This window comes from Cadophora gregata, assembly GCF_030347475.1.
Source record: "Cadophora gregata isolate MNR1 chromosome Unknown scaffold_4, whole genome shotgun sequence".
NCBI classification, from domain to species: domain Eukaryota; kingdom Fungi; phylum Ascomycota; class Leotiomycetes; order Helotiales; family Ploettnerulaceae; genus Cadophora; species Cadophora gregata.
The window spans coordinates 186,032-203,498 of NW_026695927.1; the positions used below are offsets into that span (position 1 = coordinate 186,032).

At 50.3% G+C, this 17,467-nt stretch overlaps 8 protein-coding genes across 8 annotated transcripts; 4 read left to right on the top strand and 4 right to left on the bottom strand.

Annotated features, from left to right (window-relative positions):
• Positions 1–266: 266 nt before the first annotated feature.
• ONS95_009775 (uncharacterized protein) lies at positions 267–1,391 on the top strand (the record flags this gene model as incomplete). Its single annotated transcript, XM_058503333.1, has 1 exon — positions 267–1,391. The coding sequence occupies one exon, from the start codon at positions 267–269 to the stop codon at positions 1,389–1,391; it is 1,125 nt and encodes a 374-aa protein (XP_058360045.1).
• Positions 1,392–2,494: 1,103 nt separating this feature from the next.
• On the bottom strand, positions 2,495–3,732 carry ONS95_009776 (uncharacterized protein; the record flags this gene model as incomplete). Its single annotated transcript, XM_058503334.1, has 3 exons — positions 2,495–3,440; positions 3,488–3,651; positions 3,706–3,732. 3 exons carry the CDS (start codon positions 3,730–3,732, stop codon positions 2,495–2,497), a joined length of 1,137 nt encoding a protein of 378 aa, XP_058360046.1.
• Positions 3,733–4,089: 357 nt separating this feature from the next.
• Positions 4,090–4,692, bottom strand: ONS95_009777 (uncharacterized protein; the record flags this gene model as incomplete). Its single annotated transcript, XM_058503335.1, has 1 exon — positions 4,090–4,692. One exon carries the CDS (start codon positions 4,690–4,692, stop codon positions 4,090–4,092), a length of 603 nt encoding a protein of 200 aa, XP_058360047.1.
• Positions 4,693–5,134: 442 nt separating this feature from the next.
• ONS95_009778 (uncharacterized protein) lies at positions 5,135–6,269 on the top strand (the record flags this gene model as incomplete). The annotated part of the gene is made up of 2 exons (XM_058503336.1): positions 5,135–5,368; positions 5,517–6,269. 2 exons carry the CDS (start codon positions 5,135–5,137, stop codon positions 6,267–6,269), a joined length of 987 nt encoding a protein of 328 aa, XP_058360048.1.
• An 842-nt stretch (positions 6,270–7,111) lies between these two features.
• On the top strand, positions 7,112–8,350 carry ONS95_009779 (uncharacterized protein; the record flags this gene model as incomplete). The annotated part of the gene is made up of 3 exons (XM_058503337.1): positions 7,112–7,126; positions 7,216–7,575; positions 7,640–8,350. 3 exons carry the CDS (start codon positions 7,112–7,114, stop codon positions 8,348–8,350), a joined length of 1,086 nt encoding a protein of 361 aa, XP_058360049.1.
• A 444-nt stretch (positions 8,351–8,794) lies between these two features.
• ONS95_009780 (uncharacterized protein) lies at positions 8,795–11,544 on the bottom strand. The gene is made up of 2 exons (XM_058503338.1): positions 11,303–11,544; positions 8,795–11,202 (listed from the first exon to the last, which is right to left on the bottom strand). Exon 2 carries the CDS (start codon positions 10,323–10,325, stop codon positions 8,970–8,972), a length of 1,356 nt encoding a protein of 451 aa, XP_058360050.1. The 5' UTR covers positions 10,326–11,202; positions 11,303–11,544; the 3' UTR covers positions 8,795–8,969.
• Positions 11,545–11,689: 145 nt separating this feature from the next.
• On the top strand, positions 11,690–15,885 carry ONS95_009781 (uncharacterized protein). The gene is made up of 2 exons (XM_058503339.1): positions 11,690–13,485; positions 13,550–15,885. The coding sequence occupies exons 1-2, from the start codon at positions 12,957–12,959 to the stop codon at positions 14,935–14,937; spliced, it is 1,917 nt and encodes a 638-aa protein (XP_058360051.1). The 5' UTR covers positions 11,690–12,956; the 3' UTR covers positions 14,938–15,885.
• Positions 15,886–15,938: 53 nt separating this feature from the next.
• ONS95_009782 (uncharacterized protein) lies at positions 15,939–17,142 on the bottom strand (the record flags this gene model as incomplete). Its single annotated transcript, XM_058503340.1, has 2 exons — positions 16,782–17,142; positions 15,939–16,686 (listed from the first exon to the last, which is right to left on the bottom strand). Exons 1-2 carry the CDS (start codon positions 17,018–17,020, stop codon positions 15,939–15,941), a joined length of 987 nt encoding a protein of 328 aa, XP_058360052.1. The 5' UTR covers positions 17,021–17,142.
• Between the last annotated feature and the right edge of the window lie 325 nt (positions 17,143–17,467).

Genomic DNA, 17,467 nt, shown 5'->3' on the forward strand with positions numbered 1-17,467 from the left:
TCGTAGTCTTGCCGCAAATGTAGCATGCCAGGCACTGCAATAAACATCTTTGATTGATCTATCATATTTGCATTTCATTCATCAAGTGTGCTCTGTGATGGTCATGATCTTGTGTGAATCTGACTAGCCGTCGTCGAAAATTCTGTGGAAGTTGAAAGAGAAGCCCGATTGTAGATGGCGTAATGTCGCGGATTTTGGAACAGCCATTGTCTTTGTATCCAACCCGGTGGATTCACAAAGATGCATTGCTGGTTCCAATTGCTTCTATGCTTCACGGTCCGCGACATAACCAGTCACCGGGAGCTCTTGGAGTCTTTGTCAACGACGACGCAGCTGCCCATGCACTGCGGCAACAAGAAGCTAGAGCAAGATATAACCACCAACGATTTCTTGAGATTGAACATCAGGTCGAACCACCTCCCCTACCTACCACGATCCAATCACCAATCCACTCTTCGATTCTTCGATTGTCAAAAACTCTCAGTTCCAACAGCACAAGCATGTATCGAAACACCCATCGCCGCCAAAACCCTCTTTCGTCCAGAGGCCGCGACCAGCACGAGATTCCCTACCACCATATCGAGCAGATGGTTGTCGAAATACTTTCCAACATCAGAGAGCGTGAATCTCGAGGCCTAGGCGCTGGTGGTCGATCCGACTGGGCACCCAACTACCCCCACAACTACGACCCTCAAAGCGCTCTTCCACAACAAAGCTTTGCACGGGAGAACGGCCGACGAGAGCAACAAGCCATGAGACGTACTGACCAAACCCATCACTCGAGAGCAGGTATGGCAGGACAAGGCAAGGAAGGAGAGCCGCTCGGCAAAGCCATGAAGAAGTTGCACAAGTGGCTTGTAGATGTTGAAAATGCCTATGGTGAATTTCAAGGAGGCTTCGATGAAGATACCAAAGAAGTCAAGAGATATGCGAAGACGACTTCGTTGGTTGATCTCTGGCGCCGAAAATTTGAAGGAAAGAATGTCGGGGTGCCTGGTGAAGATGAGGCTGAACAGGATGAACAGACCGAGGAATTCGCGGAGAGACACAGCACTATGAAACAGAAGTTGGCTGCGGCGATGGATACTGCTATTCTTGCCAAAGCTGGCGAGATCAAGGGCTTAGGTGCAGCAATTCGACACGAGAATGTCAGCCGTCTCAAAGAGAAGGTCGAAACAGCAAAGTTCCACATCATGGATGTCATGGAGAAGATGCCAAGAGACCGCGAATTTTGCGTGGCACTGCTGAGTGAGCTCGCTGTGCTGAAGCAGATCATTGATCCGGAACAAGAGGCAACCAAGAAGCTGTACCAAGCAGGAGTTGCCGATGGAACCGGTGATGCCGACGAGGACGAGATCGGAGGGGTGGGCGGAGGTAGCTGGGAAGAATGAGGTGTGAAAAGAATACATCGAGAAGTTGGGTAGTTGTTGGGCGGGTGATGCAGGTCGTTTACTTTTACGATGGAGTCACACGGCGGCGATGGTTTGCACTTCCAGGGGACTGGCAATGGTACTCAAGAAAGTCCAGCGATTAGGGTCTGGAATGATTGTCGTCGATTTTTGCCAAAGACTTTTCGAATTTGGAGTAGCATCATAGATTAGGTTCATGTGTTTGGGAGTTCGTCATAGATTTCTTGCTTGTGGGAAGGTGCCATAGATCGGGTTGCTTTGCATGGAGTTCACATAGATTTCTTGCTTTGATCGACATACACAAATTATTAGTAGTACCCTTATCCCACATGACTTTCCATGACTGACTGATTGACTAACCTTGAAGAAAAAATTGTGAAGCGTCGTCCCCAACAGAGTAATCGGAATCGAATTGTACCCAACTCACAGTCACAAGTGACTGCGAGAAAAGGCACGCTGCGTATTGCACTTAAGTGTCATGCCTCAGCACACACAATCTTCGCAACGGCTCTCCCATAGGAACAAGCACTCTCCACTTTCCCACCCCCGTGAGGAGGAAGTATGTGAGGAAAGACGTGCCCTGCTTTTCTGATGCCAATTGCAGACGCGAAAATCGCGCCGAACCCTCGCGGGCAGACCTGTCACCACGACCCGAAGGGAATGGGAGGAAGGTGATTTTGAAGAGTACTCCGAATTTCTCATATGCAAAGTTACGATCTGAGGATCTGATGTGTGTGGGCGAACCAGCGCAAATCTGTTTGTAGCATAGAAACGCAGCGTTGAAGGGGACGACGCTTAGGGAGAAAAGAGAAGAGAAAGATCGCAGTCAGTTTTTAAGTATGACTGAGTTTTAGTGGCGTCTCGCTTGCCCTAGCGTCAATATCATTGGACCTTGTCTTGATCAAATCAACAACATTGAAAATGCGCAATACTGCTACTCAATGATATTGGGATTATAGCTGAGTGCCTTCCTCTACTTTGTAATTGAGCCAGTTTCTAGTTTGGACCATTTCTTGAAGGTCTTGATATCTGAACGAATATTTTGAGACGCAGCCCCACAACGATTTAGATGGATCTTCGATGTCTTATTCTCCCTCATTGCCAACAACTAATCGCCTTAAGCCCATCAGACCAATCCACACAGCTTCCTCGGTCCTGATAGTCCTGCTTCCCTGATTGAGACATACGTTCACCCATCTATCAAACACATCCTCGGCTTTTACAACCCCGAGTTTCTGTAGTTCGGGATCATTCTTTACAGCAACCTCAAGTCCAGCTACTCCGCCTAGCACCACTAAGAGATGCTTGAATTTCCCCAGCTTCTGCTCCTCAGTTCCTGAATACAGCTTCTCAACGTCGATTCCACGCTCGGACGTGCCAATTGTGATATCATATCCACCTTCATACGGGCATTCCGTAAAGACCTCACTCAGACTTCCAGCCTTCCTCACATTGAATCCCCAGTAATACCCCGCCTCTTCTCGTGGATCATTAGGGTTCACTGGCTCGGCTTTGATTGTTGTTGCACTGGCATCCTTATGGCTCGCCTCAGCACCTTCCTCGAATTTCAAAGTGACTCTCGTGTTCTCTGGTATCTGCTCCTTGATCGTAACTGGTATCCTTAGTCCAGCCTCGACGAAAGTCCCGTGCTCATCAGCACCAGGTAGCGTTACTCCCTCCCGGAACGGACACCACTCGTCGCTTCTCAGATGATGTGGTAGATCCAGACTCGGTAGTGTACCTGCAGTTCGCAGATTTGCATGGAGAGGGAATAGGTGTTTTCGCAGATGTGGAGGTGTTTCGAGGTAGCTGAGGAGGTGGATAAGGAAGTGGTCTGGGTCTGAAGTGCCTGAGTACTCGTCTTGGGATGGATCTTGCTGATGCGCGAAGGAGTGCGTCCGGCTATGATGGCGCTTGTTCGGATTATGTGAGTGTCCATCTGAAAAGATCGTTATCTCGTCGACACAAAAGACCGAGAGAGCGCGGGCAATATGCCCAGCAAGGGACGTTCGTTGTTCGTGGGATTGAGCACTTCATGGTTAGCTTGACTTAAACTTGCTGGAAGGTGGGTGAAATACTTTGCAATTATGCTCCCTGGTAGGGCGACACTTACTGTCCAGTCTCGACCCTTGGTAGGTTGGAAAATGGCAGTTGGCTTAGTGGTGTCGACTTCTGCGGGGGTAGAGGGAGTCGAATTTGATGGATTTGGGGCAGCTTTCGCTTCAGACAGGCGTTTCCGCTTCTAAATTGGCCCAATTAGTATTTCGTATTGTCAATCAAGCTAACAATTCCTTGCCTTTGCATTTGTTTCTCCTCGTCCCATATTTGCGAAGTTGTTACTGAATAACTTCAAGCTGGAGGAGCTTGCAAAATATCAGACCCCAGCGGCAGAATTTGGCGGTGTACAAAAGTTAGTACCTGGCTAGCTATTTCGAGTAGGCAGCGGGGATGAGCCTAGGATCATGAAGGATAACGTATCGGGATTCTCAAGTAAACGAAAGCTCCGATAGAGTTTTGGACATTATTACATATTCCTACACTTTTATAGTAGAAATCGTACGGCTCATGAGACTGGTATGGATATGAAATAGTTGAACAACCAGAGTTGCCGCTTCTTCAACCGCAGCGCCACCGCTGGACCGAAAGATGTCATGCAATTATCTCCCAAGTATCAAACCTCCTAGTTCTTCTTTGCCACCAACTTCTGCTCAATCTCCTTCAGCAAGCCCACCAAATCAGCCTCCGAACCCTCCATCTCCAGACCTCGACCAATCCACTCTTTTGCCTCATCCAGACGTCCCATCTCAATCAGACACCTTCCTTTCCTCCACCATGCCTTCGCATTACCAGCCTTCTTAGCCTCCACACTCGCCTCTGCATCGATCGACCCCTCAGCCCAATTCGATAACGCCATATGTGCCTGTGCTCTGTTCGCATACAATCCAGCAACCTCGTCTCGAACTAGCCCAGAGGGCTCCCATAGAGGTCTTCCTAGCGCCATCTGTAGACCCAGTCCGTACATTCTAATCGCTTCGGCATGCTTGCCTGCGCGGAATGATGCATTGCCTGATTCTCGGAGTTTCGTGATCTGGGAGGAGCGTTTGGGGTTGACTGGAACAGGTGGAGGAGGTACTGGTGATTCGAGAGTGAGGAGTGTCTTGTGTAGCTCGTTGAGAGATGATAGTTGCTGTTTCAGTGGCCGGGAATTGGAGGATGTGATTATGGCTTTTGAGGTGGGATCGATTGTGATAGGGAGAAGAGTGAATGTCTCGGTGTCGTCCATCTTGGGCGGGTCTGCACCGGCAGAGCTTTGTAGCGCGGATGTCTTTGCTGCTTGCTTCAAAATTTCTCCTCTTGCAATGTTTTGATTTATCTGTCTGGAGGGTGTAGGAACGTCGCAAGATATCAGGTTGTGGAGAGTTGGTGATGCCCAGCAGCGGATTGAGGACAGCTTTCTTAGATCTAGCGTAAGGCTGAGGAGCTAGGCTTAATTTAGATTAATCTGACCTGCAAGGCTGAACTATCGATAAGCGACACTAGGTAAATCAGTCATTCTTCCTCTCGAGAAAATCGTCCATCTTTCGACTGACATAGGATACCATATGCAAAGGGCTTTGGCTTTGCTGAGAGCAGCACCGAGGCAGAAAGGCTTGTATTCCAAAGTTTTTAAGCTACATCTTAGAACCAGACCACACAGAACACCTTGGCAAGGCTCAAACTCAACCATGGACGATTTCCTCGACAAGGCTGAAGCCCTGGACGTGGGTCGAGAACGGGGAAATCGTGACAGACGTGGAGGTAGAGGCGGACGAGGTGTCAAGAGAGGAGGCGGTGGTGGAGGGAGAGGAGAAGGCAGAGAAGTCATGGTGTCGAAAGCATTATCGAAACTTTTGAGGCACGCGGCTGTTGAAGCAGGCCTGAAGCTAGATGCTGAGGGTTATGCTAGTGTGGAGCAAGTTGTAAGTTAATTTCTCTCTGTTCTTCTCCTCTTTACATTGAACACATGAATCTGTATCCTCAGTTCCATGTTCTGATAACAGGAAAGGATACATCCTCGCGCCGGGTACATAGTCACAAGCGAAGAACTTGACTAACACAATCTCACAGATGAAATGGCCACGCCTAAAGTCCCTTCAAATAACGTTCGCCGACATCCGTACAGCTGTTGCAGATAACGCAAAGCAGCGCTTCTCTATGAAGCCGTCTCCCTCGCTAAAAGACCCACCAGATCTCAACTCAGAGGATCCAGCAGACTGGGTAATCCGCGCCAACCAAGGTCACAGTATAGCCGTTGACTCAGCCTCCCTACTTGTTCTCATCACTCTTGCTGCTGGCAATGTTCCTGAAACCGTTGTACACGGCACGTACTTTGCCTTTTATCAGGCGATCGTGGACTCTGGTGGCTTGAAGAAGATGACCAGAAATCATATCCATTTCAGCACTGGTCTGCCGGAAGATAAAGAAGGAGTTATCAGTGGTATGAGAAAAGATGCTGAGGTGTTAATTTATGTGGATATAAAGCAGAGTCTGGAAGATGGGGTTGAGTGGTGGCTAAGCGAGAATGGTGTTGTGTTGACTGAGGGTGATCAGACAGGGGTTCTAGGGACCAAGTACTGGAAGAAGGTTGAAGGAAGAAAAGAAGATATTGGTGTGCTCTGGGAAGAAGGAAAGATGCTTCAAGAGCTCCCGGAAAAGTTCAGAGGTAGAAAGGCTCCGATGGGGAAAGGTCCAAGAGGCCAGGGGCCAAGCGAAAGAGGAAGAGGTGCGCCAGGTCGTGGACGTGGGAGAGGTCGAGGAAGAGGAGATTCTGGTGGCATTGGAGCCACGGACAGTGGTTCTGTGGGTACAAATGAGCCGTAATAAGAGAGGCGTTGAACGAATAAAAGTTGATTGACGGTACCGTTCTTTGCAGCTCTCGGAAAGATGAACTTCTTCCGTTTTCTCGGATTCCCTTCACAAAATCGGCTCTTTGAAGGTTGGGAGATTGCAAGAACTTGAACCAAGGTATTCTGTGATTAAGCTGTAAAAATCTGCATTATCTGGGTGGTACTTGTGTAAGTTGGAATATTAGATCTGCGGAAGTGTCGGGATGGATGTGTTCGTGTGCTACACTGAACTCTTCAGGATTATTCCGGCCACCTTGCACTCTCCTGCTATACTGAACTTTCTATCATCACATAGTTGCAAATAATTCCATTTGCTTTTCAAAATACATTGTTTCGCTCCTCAATTGTGTCCGAAATAGCTTTCTTACTTTCTTAGCAGCCTCCCCTTGCTGTTTCGAACTTTACCGGCAGCCGTCTGGGACACGCTACGAAGCTGAAGTGACGTGGGGGAGCAAGTGTCATCAACGAAGCTCCGACAGCTCCAACGTTTCCGCACCCAAGAACCTCACAACTTCAAACCCCATCAACAAAACAAAGATTCAGTTCTAGAAATCGTTTTGCTTTTGTGCTCCTTGCAAGCATCCGCAGTCTGCTATGGGCGTACCCGGTGGGAGAAGATAAGCTTCCTCGAACGCGCGTAATCAGGCTACGATCCCGTTGAAACATATCCAACCTCACACCTCACCTCACCTCACCTCAACTCAGCTAGCAGCTGCATTGCGAAATTACCTCAACACTTACTTCCCTACCTACTTCACCGCAATTCTCTCTCTGCCTCCAATTCCAAGGATCACGTATCCCACAAACCCCGCAATCATGGTGTCCATGAACGTAAGTCCCAATCCCCATCACTGCAATCCCCAGCTCCGGCGCAGCTGCAATTACAATGAACAAGCTAACACATCCCTCCCCTCCCCCAGATCTTCCGCATCCTCGGCGACGTCTCACACACTCTCTCGAAATGCATCCTCATCTTCGCGATCCACCGCAACCAGAGCACCGAGGGCGTGTCGCTCATCACGCAGGCGCTGTACTGCGGCGTCTTCATAACGCGGTACCTGGACATCTTCCAGTTCAACACGGCGTGGAACACCATCCTGAAGATCTTCTACATCCTGAGCAGTGTCTACATCTTGTTCTTGATGCTGAGGGTGTATGCGCGCACGCGGGAGCGCGAGAAGGCGTGGAAGTTGGGGGCTGCGTGCTTGGTGGGTAGTGCGGTGGGAGCGCCGCTGATGATGATGATTTTTAAGAAGACGAGGTATTGGGGATGGATGGAGGTTTGTTTTCCCTTCCCAATTATCCGTTTCTCTATTTCCATACTGATGATGGTTCTATCTACAGATCATGTGGACCTTCTCCATAATCCTCGAATCCACCTGCATCCTCCCACAGCTCCTCCTCCTCCGGCAAACCACCGTCCCAACAGTAATCGACTCCTACTACCTCCTCACGCTCGGCTCCTACCGCGCCTTCTACATCCTCAACTGGATCTGGCGCGAGCTGGACATCACGGACCGCAAGCCAGACCCCGTATCCATCATCTTCGGGGTGCTGCAGACGGCTTTCTACGTCGACTTCGCTTGGGTGTATTATAGCAGGCAGCGCGTCAAGCTCCGTCATGGCGGGCTGGTCGATGCAGATGATCTGCGGAACGGCTGGTTGCTACGCACAGTGTTCGGGCATAAACCTCTTGTTGGACATGTTGATGATGAGGAGAGCGTGCCGGCTTTGGGACGAGACAGCGAGTCTGCGCCTGGTGGTGGGACCGGTAGAACAACGTCGAAATGGGGGTCTCGCGGGATAAGCGTCTCTGCTGATGATGGGGTTCTTGCTGGGGAGAGGGAGAGGCAGAAATCGTTTGCGGGACAGGAGTCGGGCGTTATTGGTGGTGGGGAGGAGGTGGATCCGGATGCGAAGATGAGGGATCCGGATGAGTTGGCGAAGATTCTGGATGATGATGAGTTTGATGATGATGAGGGGGTGTTGCCGAGTGGGGGGAGCTCTGCGGGGGTAGGGAATGGGAGTGAGTGGAGGGATGGGGGTAGGAAGTGAGGTGCATTTGGGGAAAATGATATGGCATGGTATGGTATGGGTATGGGTATGGGTGTGTAGGATGGTGTTTTTGGTGTTGGGGTTTGGTTTCGCATACCCGAATTTAGAAATATTGAATACTTTTAAATATCACTATATTGATGTTCCCACTAAGAGTGATTTCAGTATCGTCGAGTACCTGTCTGTGCCATCAACCGAAAGGAGCATATCACGTCTGGTGTATTGTTAATACTGGTTGGGCAAACTTCTCCGCAGCGTAATTCTATCCGAATATCTCTTAGCATAGCTTCTCTCTCTTGGTGAGCGTCGAAAAGTGCAAAAAGAATCAGGAGAGGGTTGGTTGGTGTTTGCAATCTTCCCCCTGTTTAGCGAGGTATCCGAATCCCAGCTTATTGAAAGCTCCAGTTGTTTCAAAACATCACCTTGGGTGGGCTCAATTTTCCAGGCATTATAAAGGTATATTCTTTATTTTGTCTATTATGTCTCCAGAACGCCACGTAACCACCCTATCTTCATACATACATATATACATGTGCTTTATCTGAACCTAAACCAACGATATATCCAACGCCAATCATCCAACGCACCTCACAGCCCCAGAAACCCCAAATGCCTGCTCTCACGTCCCAAGACAAGACCCCATATCAGCAAACAAATCACCAGCCTTGATATCGATACCACCAGCGACCTCATCCTCGATGCCGAATCCAATGAACAGGATATCATCTAAGAAACCATGATACTTCTTGCCCCTCTCCTTCCAGCTCATACTCGTGACATACAGCATCTCGGTCTGCTTCCACTTCGCAATACTCTTCGCGCCCATGTTCTTCGGTATCTTGCCCGTGCCAGGCCCACCTCGACCGTAGATCCAGATCGGCTTGTTGGAGATACCGTGGATTTGGAACGGCGGCTGCTGACTGAAGATCATGACATACGGTTCGTACTGCCCGTGATATTGGAAGAAGCTCTTATACTGGTATAGGATGAAGATGAAGGTATTCGACTCCTCAGCCTTGCAAGTAGGATCCGACCGGTTACACATAGTGATAGACAGGGAATTAGTAGCCTGGTGCAAACCCTCCTGCTTCTCGTTTGTGAGCTTCACCATCCTCGCAGCCATACACTTGCTATCCAGATCCGCCGCCAGGGGCGCCAGATCCGGGCCAACAGTACCGTCGTACTCGACCTTGGCGAACACCCGCTTGGGATAGATGTCGTAGTGGGTGTACATGTTCCCGCTGTTGTCCCAGAAGGCAAAGAAGTTCTTCTCCATGTCCATGTACTTGCCCTCGGGGCGGTGCAGCTCGGTGCCCACGCGGAACTTGGTCTCCTCGTAGTACTCGTGGCCCCAGTCGACTAGGAGGCGGAAGTCCTCCATCCACTGCGCCAGGCAGGCGGTTTGGATGCCGTTGCTGCCGTAGATGACGTAGGGGTTCTTGGGCCCGTAGAAGACGCGCGCGTCGTGAGGGCCGACGAGGTTGTTGAAGTAGTCGATTTTGCCGCCTTTGCATCTGTCGCCTGCTGTGGCGGCGATGGGGAGGATGGCGGGGGGTTCGACGCACTCCATTATGCCGTTCTTGAATTGAGCGTTGCATACTAGCTCGGCGAACCAGACGGTGTGGGGGATCTTGCTTGGGGGTTTCTGAGCGACGATTATGAAGGTATCGTTCAAGTGCGGATGTGGGATGATATTGGTATTTGCCGCAGTCTTGTGCCCGCCGAATTGTACATGGAAATATTTCCTGTCTTTGGTAGACACGGAGTATACTTCAGTGTGTGTTTTCGTCCCATCTGGATTCAGGGGTGTGTCGACGTTGCTTGGAAAGCCTATCTTTGAGCTGCTTCTCAGAGGGCTCTGAATTCGAGGCAGGGGGAGAGCAATGAGTTGCTTGTGAAAATAGACAAGGGTACTTAGAAAGACAAGCAAAGCGAGAATGAGAGGCCAGCGACGGCCCTGCCCCTTCAGAAACATCCTGTATGATGTCCGCGATGGGCAGCGACGATACTGAAGATACAACAGACAAAGGTTGTACTGTACTGTGCAGAGTCATTTAAGACCTGACGTCGACGATCTCAGGGGGAGAAAGGAGAACGAGAACAAGAACAAGAGGAAAAGCATGCTAGGATAAAAGCATCTACTCTACTTTAGTAGTAGGATCATGTCCATGTCCATGTCCATGTCACCCACGGTATCTGGCGGCAGGCTTTCCTATTCCAGGAAACCAGGCGTGCTGAGAGTGCGCGAGACCCTGAGGTTTGCCTTCCAGCCGCTGCTCTTTGGCTTCAATTCTTACCTGAAAGAGGAAGACGGGCAGGAGGGGAGCGAGGGGAGGATCCCCTGAGTGGCTGCCGGACAGGCTATCATCTCGCTTGGGGCTGTAGCTTTCCACCGTCAGACGCTATTCTCTTTCCTGCCGAGGTACCCTGCACCCAGATAATCCAGCTCAGCAGAGCACTTCCACTGCCAGCCTCTCACAGTAGTCAGTAGTACTGTAGTAGTCCATTCATGCAACCAATAGTTGATGCGGTCCAGAACGTTGGGAATAAATCTTCAGGGAGAAGGTTGAACGATTCGCATCGCTTCTGAGTTTGCCATCCGGAGGGCGGTCCCTTCAGCTCCGAGCCTCCGACGTAGGTACAGGATATGACAGGACGTTTTCCTTCAGCCTCCCTCCCGTCTTCAAGGCTCTCCTGCTCCATATCTATCTCTCCTGCCCCACTAAATCAACAGCACTTGCGCATAGCACCTATTGGCATCGCATCGGCATGTCCACGCTCTTACCGCCGACATTGTTCCATTGACAAGTAAATTACACCAGAGGGGGAAAAAAGATCAGTTGCTCCGATGTCTGTGGCGCACCACAAGCTTCGCCGATAAGGAGTGCTTATCGGATAGCCTGCCCTGTTCAGACTTCAGACTTTAGACTACTTGCAGCAACCTTATCTCACATTTCAGATTCCCCAAGATTGCTCAAAAAGTCTATATAAGATGCAACAGGGTCAAGAAGCTTCTCTATACCCGACTGATCGATCGTGTAAGGCGAGTATACTCGATCTAAGTCTCGTAGCTTAGTAAATATTGAATTCGTAGTTGCGATGAGCGCATGCAAGGTCTCGCTCAGGTAAGAGCTTATTCTGAACAAATCAACAAATACAGCTTGGAATGGAACCTGAGTCTGACTCTATGCTATAGAAGTCAACATTCTATAATATAGTTTGCTGTCTGTTGTCTCTGTTGTACAGAAAATCACGTAATGTTTATATTTTTAGTAGGCGAGCCCCTTCAGCTCGGTTCAGGGCGACAACACTAGAAAGCTGTTCACATTTCTTTACTCATGAGGTATTCCACTGTGTGATGAAGCCAGGTTTTATCGCTGTTAACTGGGACTCTCGCCGAACTGAATCCTCGGATCATCCTCCAATGTCCGCATGTAAGCGCGTGACTCCGGGCTTCTCGGCCGGTCCCAGAAAATGCTTCAGTCTAGCATTTTCGCCCCTGATTTCTCACACGTCACGATGGCGACTGTCCAGCAGGTCCGCTCATCTTCGCAACAACAACATAAAATGGCATGCTCTCAAATTCTCACTCGTCTGTTCTCATTATGAAATTATTCGGCGTGGACGAATAGGAAGAAGAGGCGACGTTGGGAGCGTCCAATGAGAGGTAAGTATGGGGTAATATGTTATTAAGACAATGCACGACTGGATGCATGAGAAAGCCAAGGGAAAGGAGCCGCGTGACACCAGCCGCAGACTCTTCATCCATCCCAGCAGGCCAGGCCAGGCCAGCCTGGGCAGGGCAACGTTGGCTGGCGCTGGCGCTGGCGCTGGGCAATTGTGGACAAAGCAAAGCAAAGCAAAACCCGCCCGGTATCCATCAGCCAGGTATAATAAGGTCACTTTTCGTCTCCAGTTGTCTCCATTATTGTACATTCCGAAAGCCGGACATGATACTGTATAATCAGGGCACAGTGGCGTCCGTCGAGTCACTCCCTCACACGGCACGGCAGAGATAATCTCTTTCTTTCATTAACTTACCTGCCCAATTCACACTCCGTCTTCGCTTCGCCTCTGTTTTCTTGCTCCTCCCTCGTCAAAGACCCTGAAGTACTTTTAAGGCTGCATCCCCGTCCCCCGTGCCTCTCGACTACCTAGAGACACAACAAACAAGCAGCCATACCGCTCCAATCTCCAACAGCACCAAGCTTGCTAAACTAGTTTCCTTGACACAACACCCACCGCGTGCTCCTCACTTGACACGCACTTGGCAGCTTATTACTCAACACATTCCAATCCGGGGTAGCAGACGAGGGCGGGGAAGCTTCCACCGGGTGTTTCCTTGACTAAATAGAAGGGGATCGTGTGTCAGAGTTTCCTCAGCATCACGACTCGCCTTCCAAACAGAGCACAACTCCATCGCATCACCTCTCGAGGTCCGTTGCGTGCCTGACTACGAGAAAATTCATTCGCTAGGGTCTTTGTCCCAGGAAGCGAATCCCGAGCGCGCTACCAGCTCACCTTCTACCTGAACGTTGTACCATATAAACACCTCCGCGGACCTCGATCGTTTAAGAAGAGACCAGCTGAATTAATCTCTATCAGAATGGCAGTTTCACCTACTGAGTTTGCTGGCCGCAAGGTCGCGCCTTTGCCATACATGTCCGAGAAGAAGACTTCGCCACCAATCACAGATCGAATGGATCGAGCCTCTTTCTCCAGTACCAAAGAGTCACACACTGGGGGAATCGCTCAAACATTCACCGAAACCAAGACCAGCTCGTACTTGCGAAATCAATATAACCATGACGAAGAGGCTATCCTTGACGACTCGTCTTCCGGTTCAAGAACACCACCTGAGCTCATGAGAACCGATTCTGGAAGAGGAATGTTGACCAACCCCCATAGTTCACTTCATGGATTCGTATGCCCTTGTGATGGATTCAAGGGATGGAAGGGCATCAGCGTGAGAGGGAGAATCGCGAGCAAGAGTTCGGGGGATTTGAAGGGCTTGGCAAGATGGGACTGGGATTCGGATGTTCAGATGACGGGCACGACCGTCAAGGAGGTGAAGGAGAAAGGACGACATGCCGCTGGAAAAAGCCCACTTGAATCGCTCCCCATGGAATTACTTGGTGAGTGACCCTCTTCGTCATTGTGTCACCTGATGTCATGATGAATATTGGCTAATGTTTACAGGCTCCATCATTGACCAATTGGCAACCGATATCCCTCCAAACGGCTTCACAGCTAGGAACATCGATCTGATGTCTCTACTTCTCACATCACGAGCTATTCATTCAGCAACATTGTCCACTCTGTATGCTCAAGTCACCATTCCACACTCGAGAATCTTCCGCAAATTCCTCTCCCACATCAGCTCTCACCCTGCTTTGGGAACGATTGTTCGCCGTCTGGATTTCTCCCACTTCAACCCGACAGGAGCCGGGATGACCGCTAGAGAGCGTGCACAAACCCAGAATCTCATCCCCGAGACTCTTCTTCAATCTCTTCTCCTCACCACGAACCTCCAGGAATTCCTTGCTCAAGAGCACATTGACGATGAGCTTTCTCCCGCAGTCTTGAAGACATTGCTCTGCGACCTCCCAAAGTTGAAGGCATTGGATCTCTGCGCCTGCTCTTCGACATCCTTCCGTGATTCATTCAACGCTATAATCAGCTCTCAGATCCTGCCGGCTGCTCTTCCCATCGCCCGATTGAGTCTCCACGAATGCACGATTCTTCCATCCTCGGTTTTGGACGCTCTCCTTCCACGTCTGCCGCGTCTTACACATCTTGATGTAGCACACACGCGCATTACCGACGCAGCACTCCACTCGATCCCACATACGGCCCGCCTCACCCATCTCAATCTCAGCAAATGCTCGCTCCTCTCCGGCGCTTCAGTCGTCAAATTCCTCACCACCCACCCCGCAGCAAAGAGCCTGATCTACTTGAACCTCGCCATGGACGTCAAATCCGCCGAGATGCTCTCCAACGCCGACATCACAGCTCTCCTCCCACACCTCCCTACGACTCTCCGCTCTCTGAACCTCAAGGGATCCAAGATGGGTAAGGAGCACATCGAGCTCCTCCTCCCGCTCACCAAGCACGTCGAAGAGCTAGGTCTCGGCCGACACTTAGGTCTCCGCGAACTTACCCGCCTCTTTGTCCCAGATTCCAACCTCTCGCTCGCGGAACAAGTAGCCTGGATTCCACACTCGCTCCGCTATGTCGATGTTTCCGATCTATCCATTTCACAGATGGATCTCGGCACTCTATTCGGCTCCAGCTGTCCAGTTCTCAAGACTATTGCCGAGCCCCTGGAAGTCCTGGAATTGAGCGCAGAGGTATTGAAGCGTCTCGAGAAAGCACCAGATGTCAAGCGCGTGGGATGGTGTATCAAGGAAGCTGGACGAAGAGGATGGCTGGTTCGATTGCCGAGGGAGGGAGGCGTCAAGGATGAGGGTGGGAGAAGTTGGAAGTGGGGTGCTACGTATTGGGGGATGAGAAAGGTTCCTGTTGCGAGGGCGGAAGTTGGTGGTATTTATGGTGAGTTTTTGAGTTCTCGAGTCTTATTTGAGTGAGCGAGTACTGATCTTATCCTCCAGGACATTATATGTTCAAGAAGAACTGAAAATCCACAGCTATCCACACCTGGCATGTAGAGCACTCCGAAGCCGAGTAGTTTCCGGATACAACAACTGCAACACAGAGTCACAGTCTACAACTCAGTTTGCAGCGTACATACAACTTCATGCTCCACTTTCCCCACGAAACATACTTCTCTCAACGCCTATCAAGGAGTACAGGCATGGACTACTTTCTCCCTTCCTTTTTCCTTTTCGGGACATTATCTTTCGGCGTTGGGAAATTATAACGAACCAGAAACGAATGAATCAGAGACGAAAAAAAGTTGCATAGCATAGCATGGCATTGGAATTTCGAGCGTTGAAGTTAAAGTTAAAGCATTGCATGGATGAAAAGAAAAGCGGAAAAGAAAAATACATAGCGATGAGCGATTTCGTTTAGCGAGCGAGCGAGCGTGTTTGTTTTGCTGGACCTATTTGTGGTCTATGGGCGGTGCAATTCTGTTCGCGTTGACGCTTCGTCTTTGGGGATCTCTTTGGGGATCTCGTTGCTAGCTACCTATGGTTTGGTATGGCATGGCTTGGAGAGGTGTAGATAGGGAGGGAGGGAGTGGTATTTAGGCAGGCAGGCAAGAAAGCTAGCAAGCAAGCAAGCAAGCAAGCAATGGAATACATAATCTGAAAGATACTCCCTCGTTGAGTCGTTGAGGATCCCTTTTGTGAGGTGATAAGAGTTTGCGTTGAGCCTGCTACTTGTAGGATTGAAATGCTTGGATGCGGAACCCTTGTGCCAAATAGTCTCAATTCTTGTGGTATGTGTTGGTAGAGATATGGTAAATAGAAAATCGCTTTCCAAAACTTACCGGATGGGAATCTTAGAGGCACTTGACCAACGCAGACAGCCCAACTCACATACCGCTTCATCGCGTGCCATAACGAGAGCACTCTTAATCGAAGTTTATTAAAATCTATTCAAAGCTTTTAAGTTCCACAAACACCTACTCCGTTCTAGGCTTCTTACTCTCATCCCCCTCCTCAGCATGCCCATTAATCCCCTCCCCCTCCCCGCTCCCATCCATCTCCCCCCTCGTCCTAACCCTCCCCGCCCCCTCACCCAATCCTTGCCCTTCTCCTTCCCCTCCCTCTCCATCTCTAATCCAATTGCCCTCCTCATCAAAAAACTCACCCACATTCTCCGCCGTAATCCACCCCCCACTCCCCGGAAACGGCGGCGGCAACCCCCCCTCCCCATCCCCAACACCCTGCTGCACACCACCTGGTAACCCGCTAATCCCCTCGTAGCCAACACTGCCTTCGAAGACGATCCGGCTGTCTCCTCTTCCACCACCACCACCACCACCAGCACCCCCGCTGGAGAAATCCTGCATGTCTTCGTCGGAGTCGAAGGTTGGGTCTGGGTGTAGGTTGGAGCAGTTGGAGACGGCGGAGAACATGGCTTGGATGGCTTGGGCGGGTGTTTCGTCGGGGGAGGAAGGGCTGGTGAGGAGTGTGAGTTCGACGGTGGGGTCGTTGTCGTTGTCGTTGTCGTCGTCTTCGTTGGTTTGATTATCGGAGGGGAAGGAGTTGGGGTCGGAGAGGTCGAGTTGCATGTAGAGGCCTTGGATTTGGGTGGTTGTGTCTTCTGGAGTGGAGGGGTCGGGCAGTCGCTGGATGGCGTGTAGGGAGATGGAGGGGTAGGGGATGGAGAGGCCGGTTGAGAGGGTGGGGTTGAAGAGGGTGAGGTTTCTGTTATATCAAGCGTAAGCTGTTTGAAGGATAGATCATCGGTTATAATGTCCCAAGTAGTATGATGCAAGAGGGACTCATGCTAGGAGACGTACTCTGAGCTTATCCACACATCCAAGGTCTGCACCGTTGTAGCTGTATCGACACCTTCTGCCGGGGCCAAAATCGGCAACTTAGATATCTGATCGACGGATGCTATAGCACGGATCCCATTCTTCTTGTAGTGAAGGACTGGCTTTGCATTGTAAAACGTCGACGGTGTTTGCGCCTGGTGTTCTGCAAGGCTTGTGAATGTGTCATCGGCTGGCGCCGCGCGGATTGTTGTGGGTGGCATCGTCGTTCCTCTTGCAGAATTGGAATTCCTCTTGCAGAATTGGAAGTGGAGATTTGGCTTGAGGAATTGCAGATGGGGTGAGGTTTGACCTGCTTCTGGTGCGAGAGATTCGCGATGTTTGTATGGAGTTTGTTGATTTTGACGAGGCTCCGAGAAAATCTCAGTAAGGCTGAAGCTCCGATGTGGCTAGGCTGGAGATGGCTTGGTGGGGATCAAGGACCGATGTTTACCCGCATCTACCCCTCCATTGCCTTGGGCGTCCATTGCCTTTGGCGTATTAATAGATATCATCGTTAAACAGGTGGTTCGGGATTTCAAAGAGTAGTCAGATCAGACTTGTTTCCCAGTCGAGAAAAGATATCGAGTGGGTTTTTAACGGCTTCCCAAGGTTTGGCAAAATTGGATAGGTAGTGTAGCGTCCAAACGTCCTCATGGAATCCTAGAACT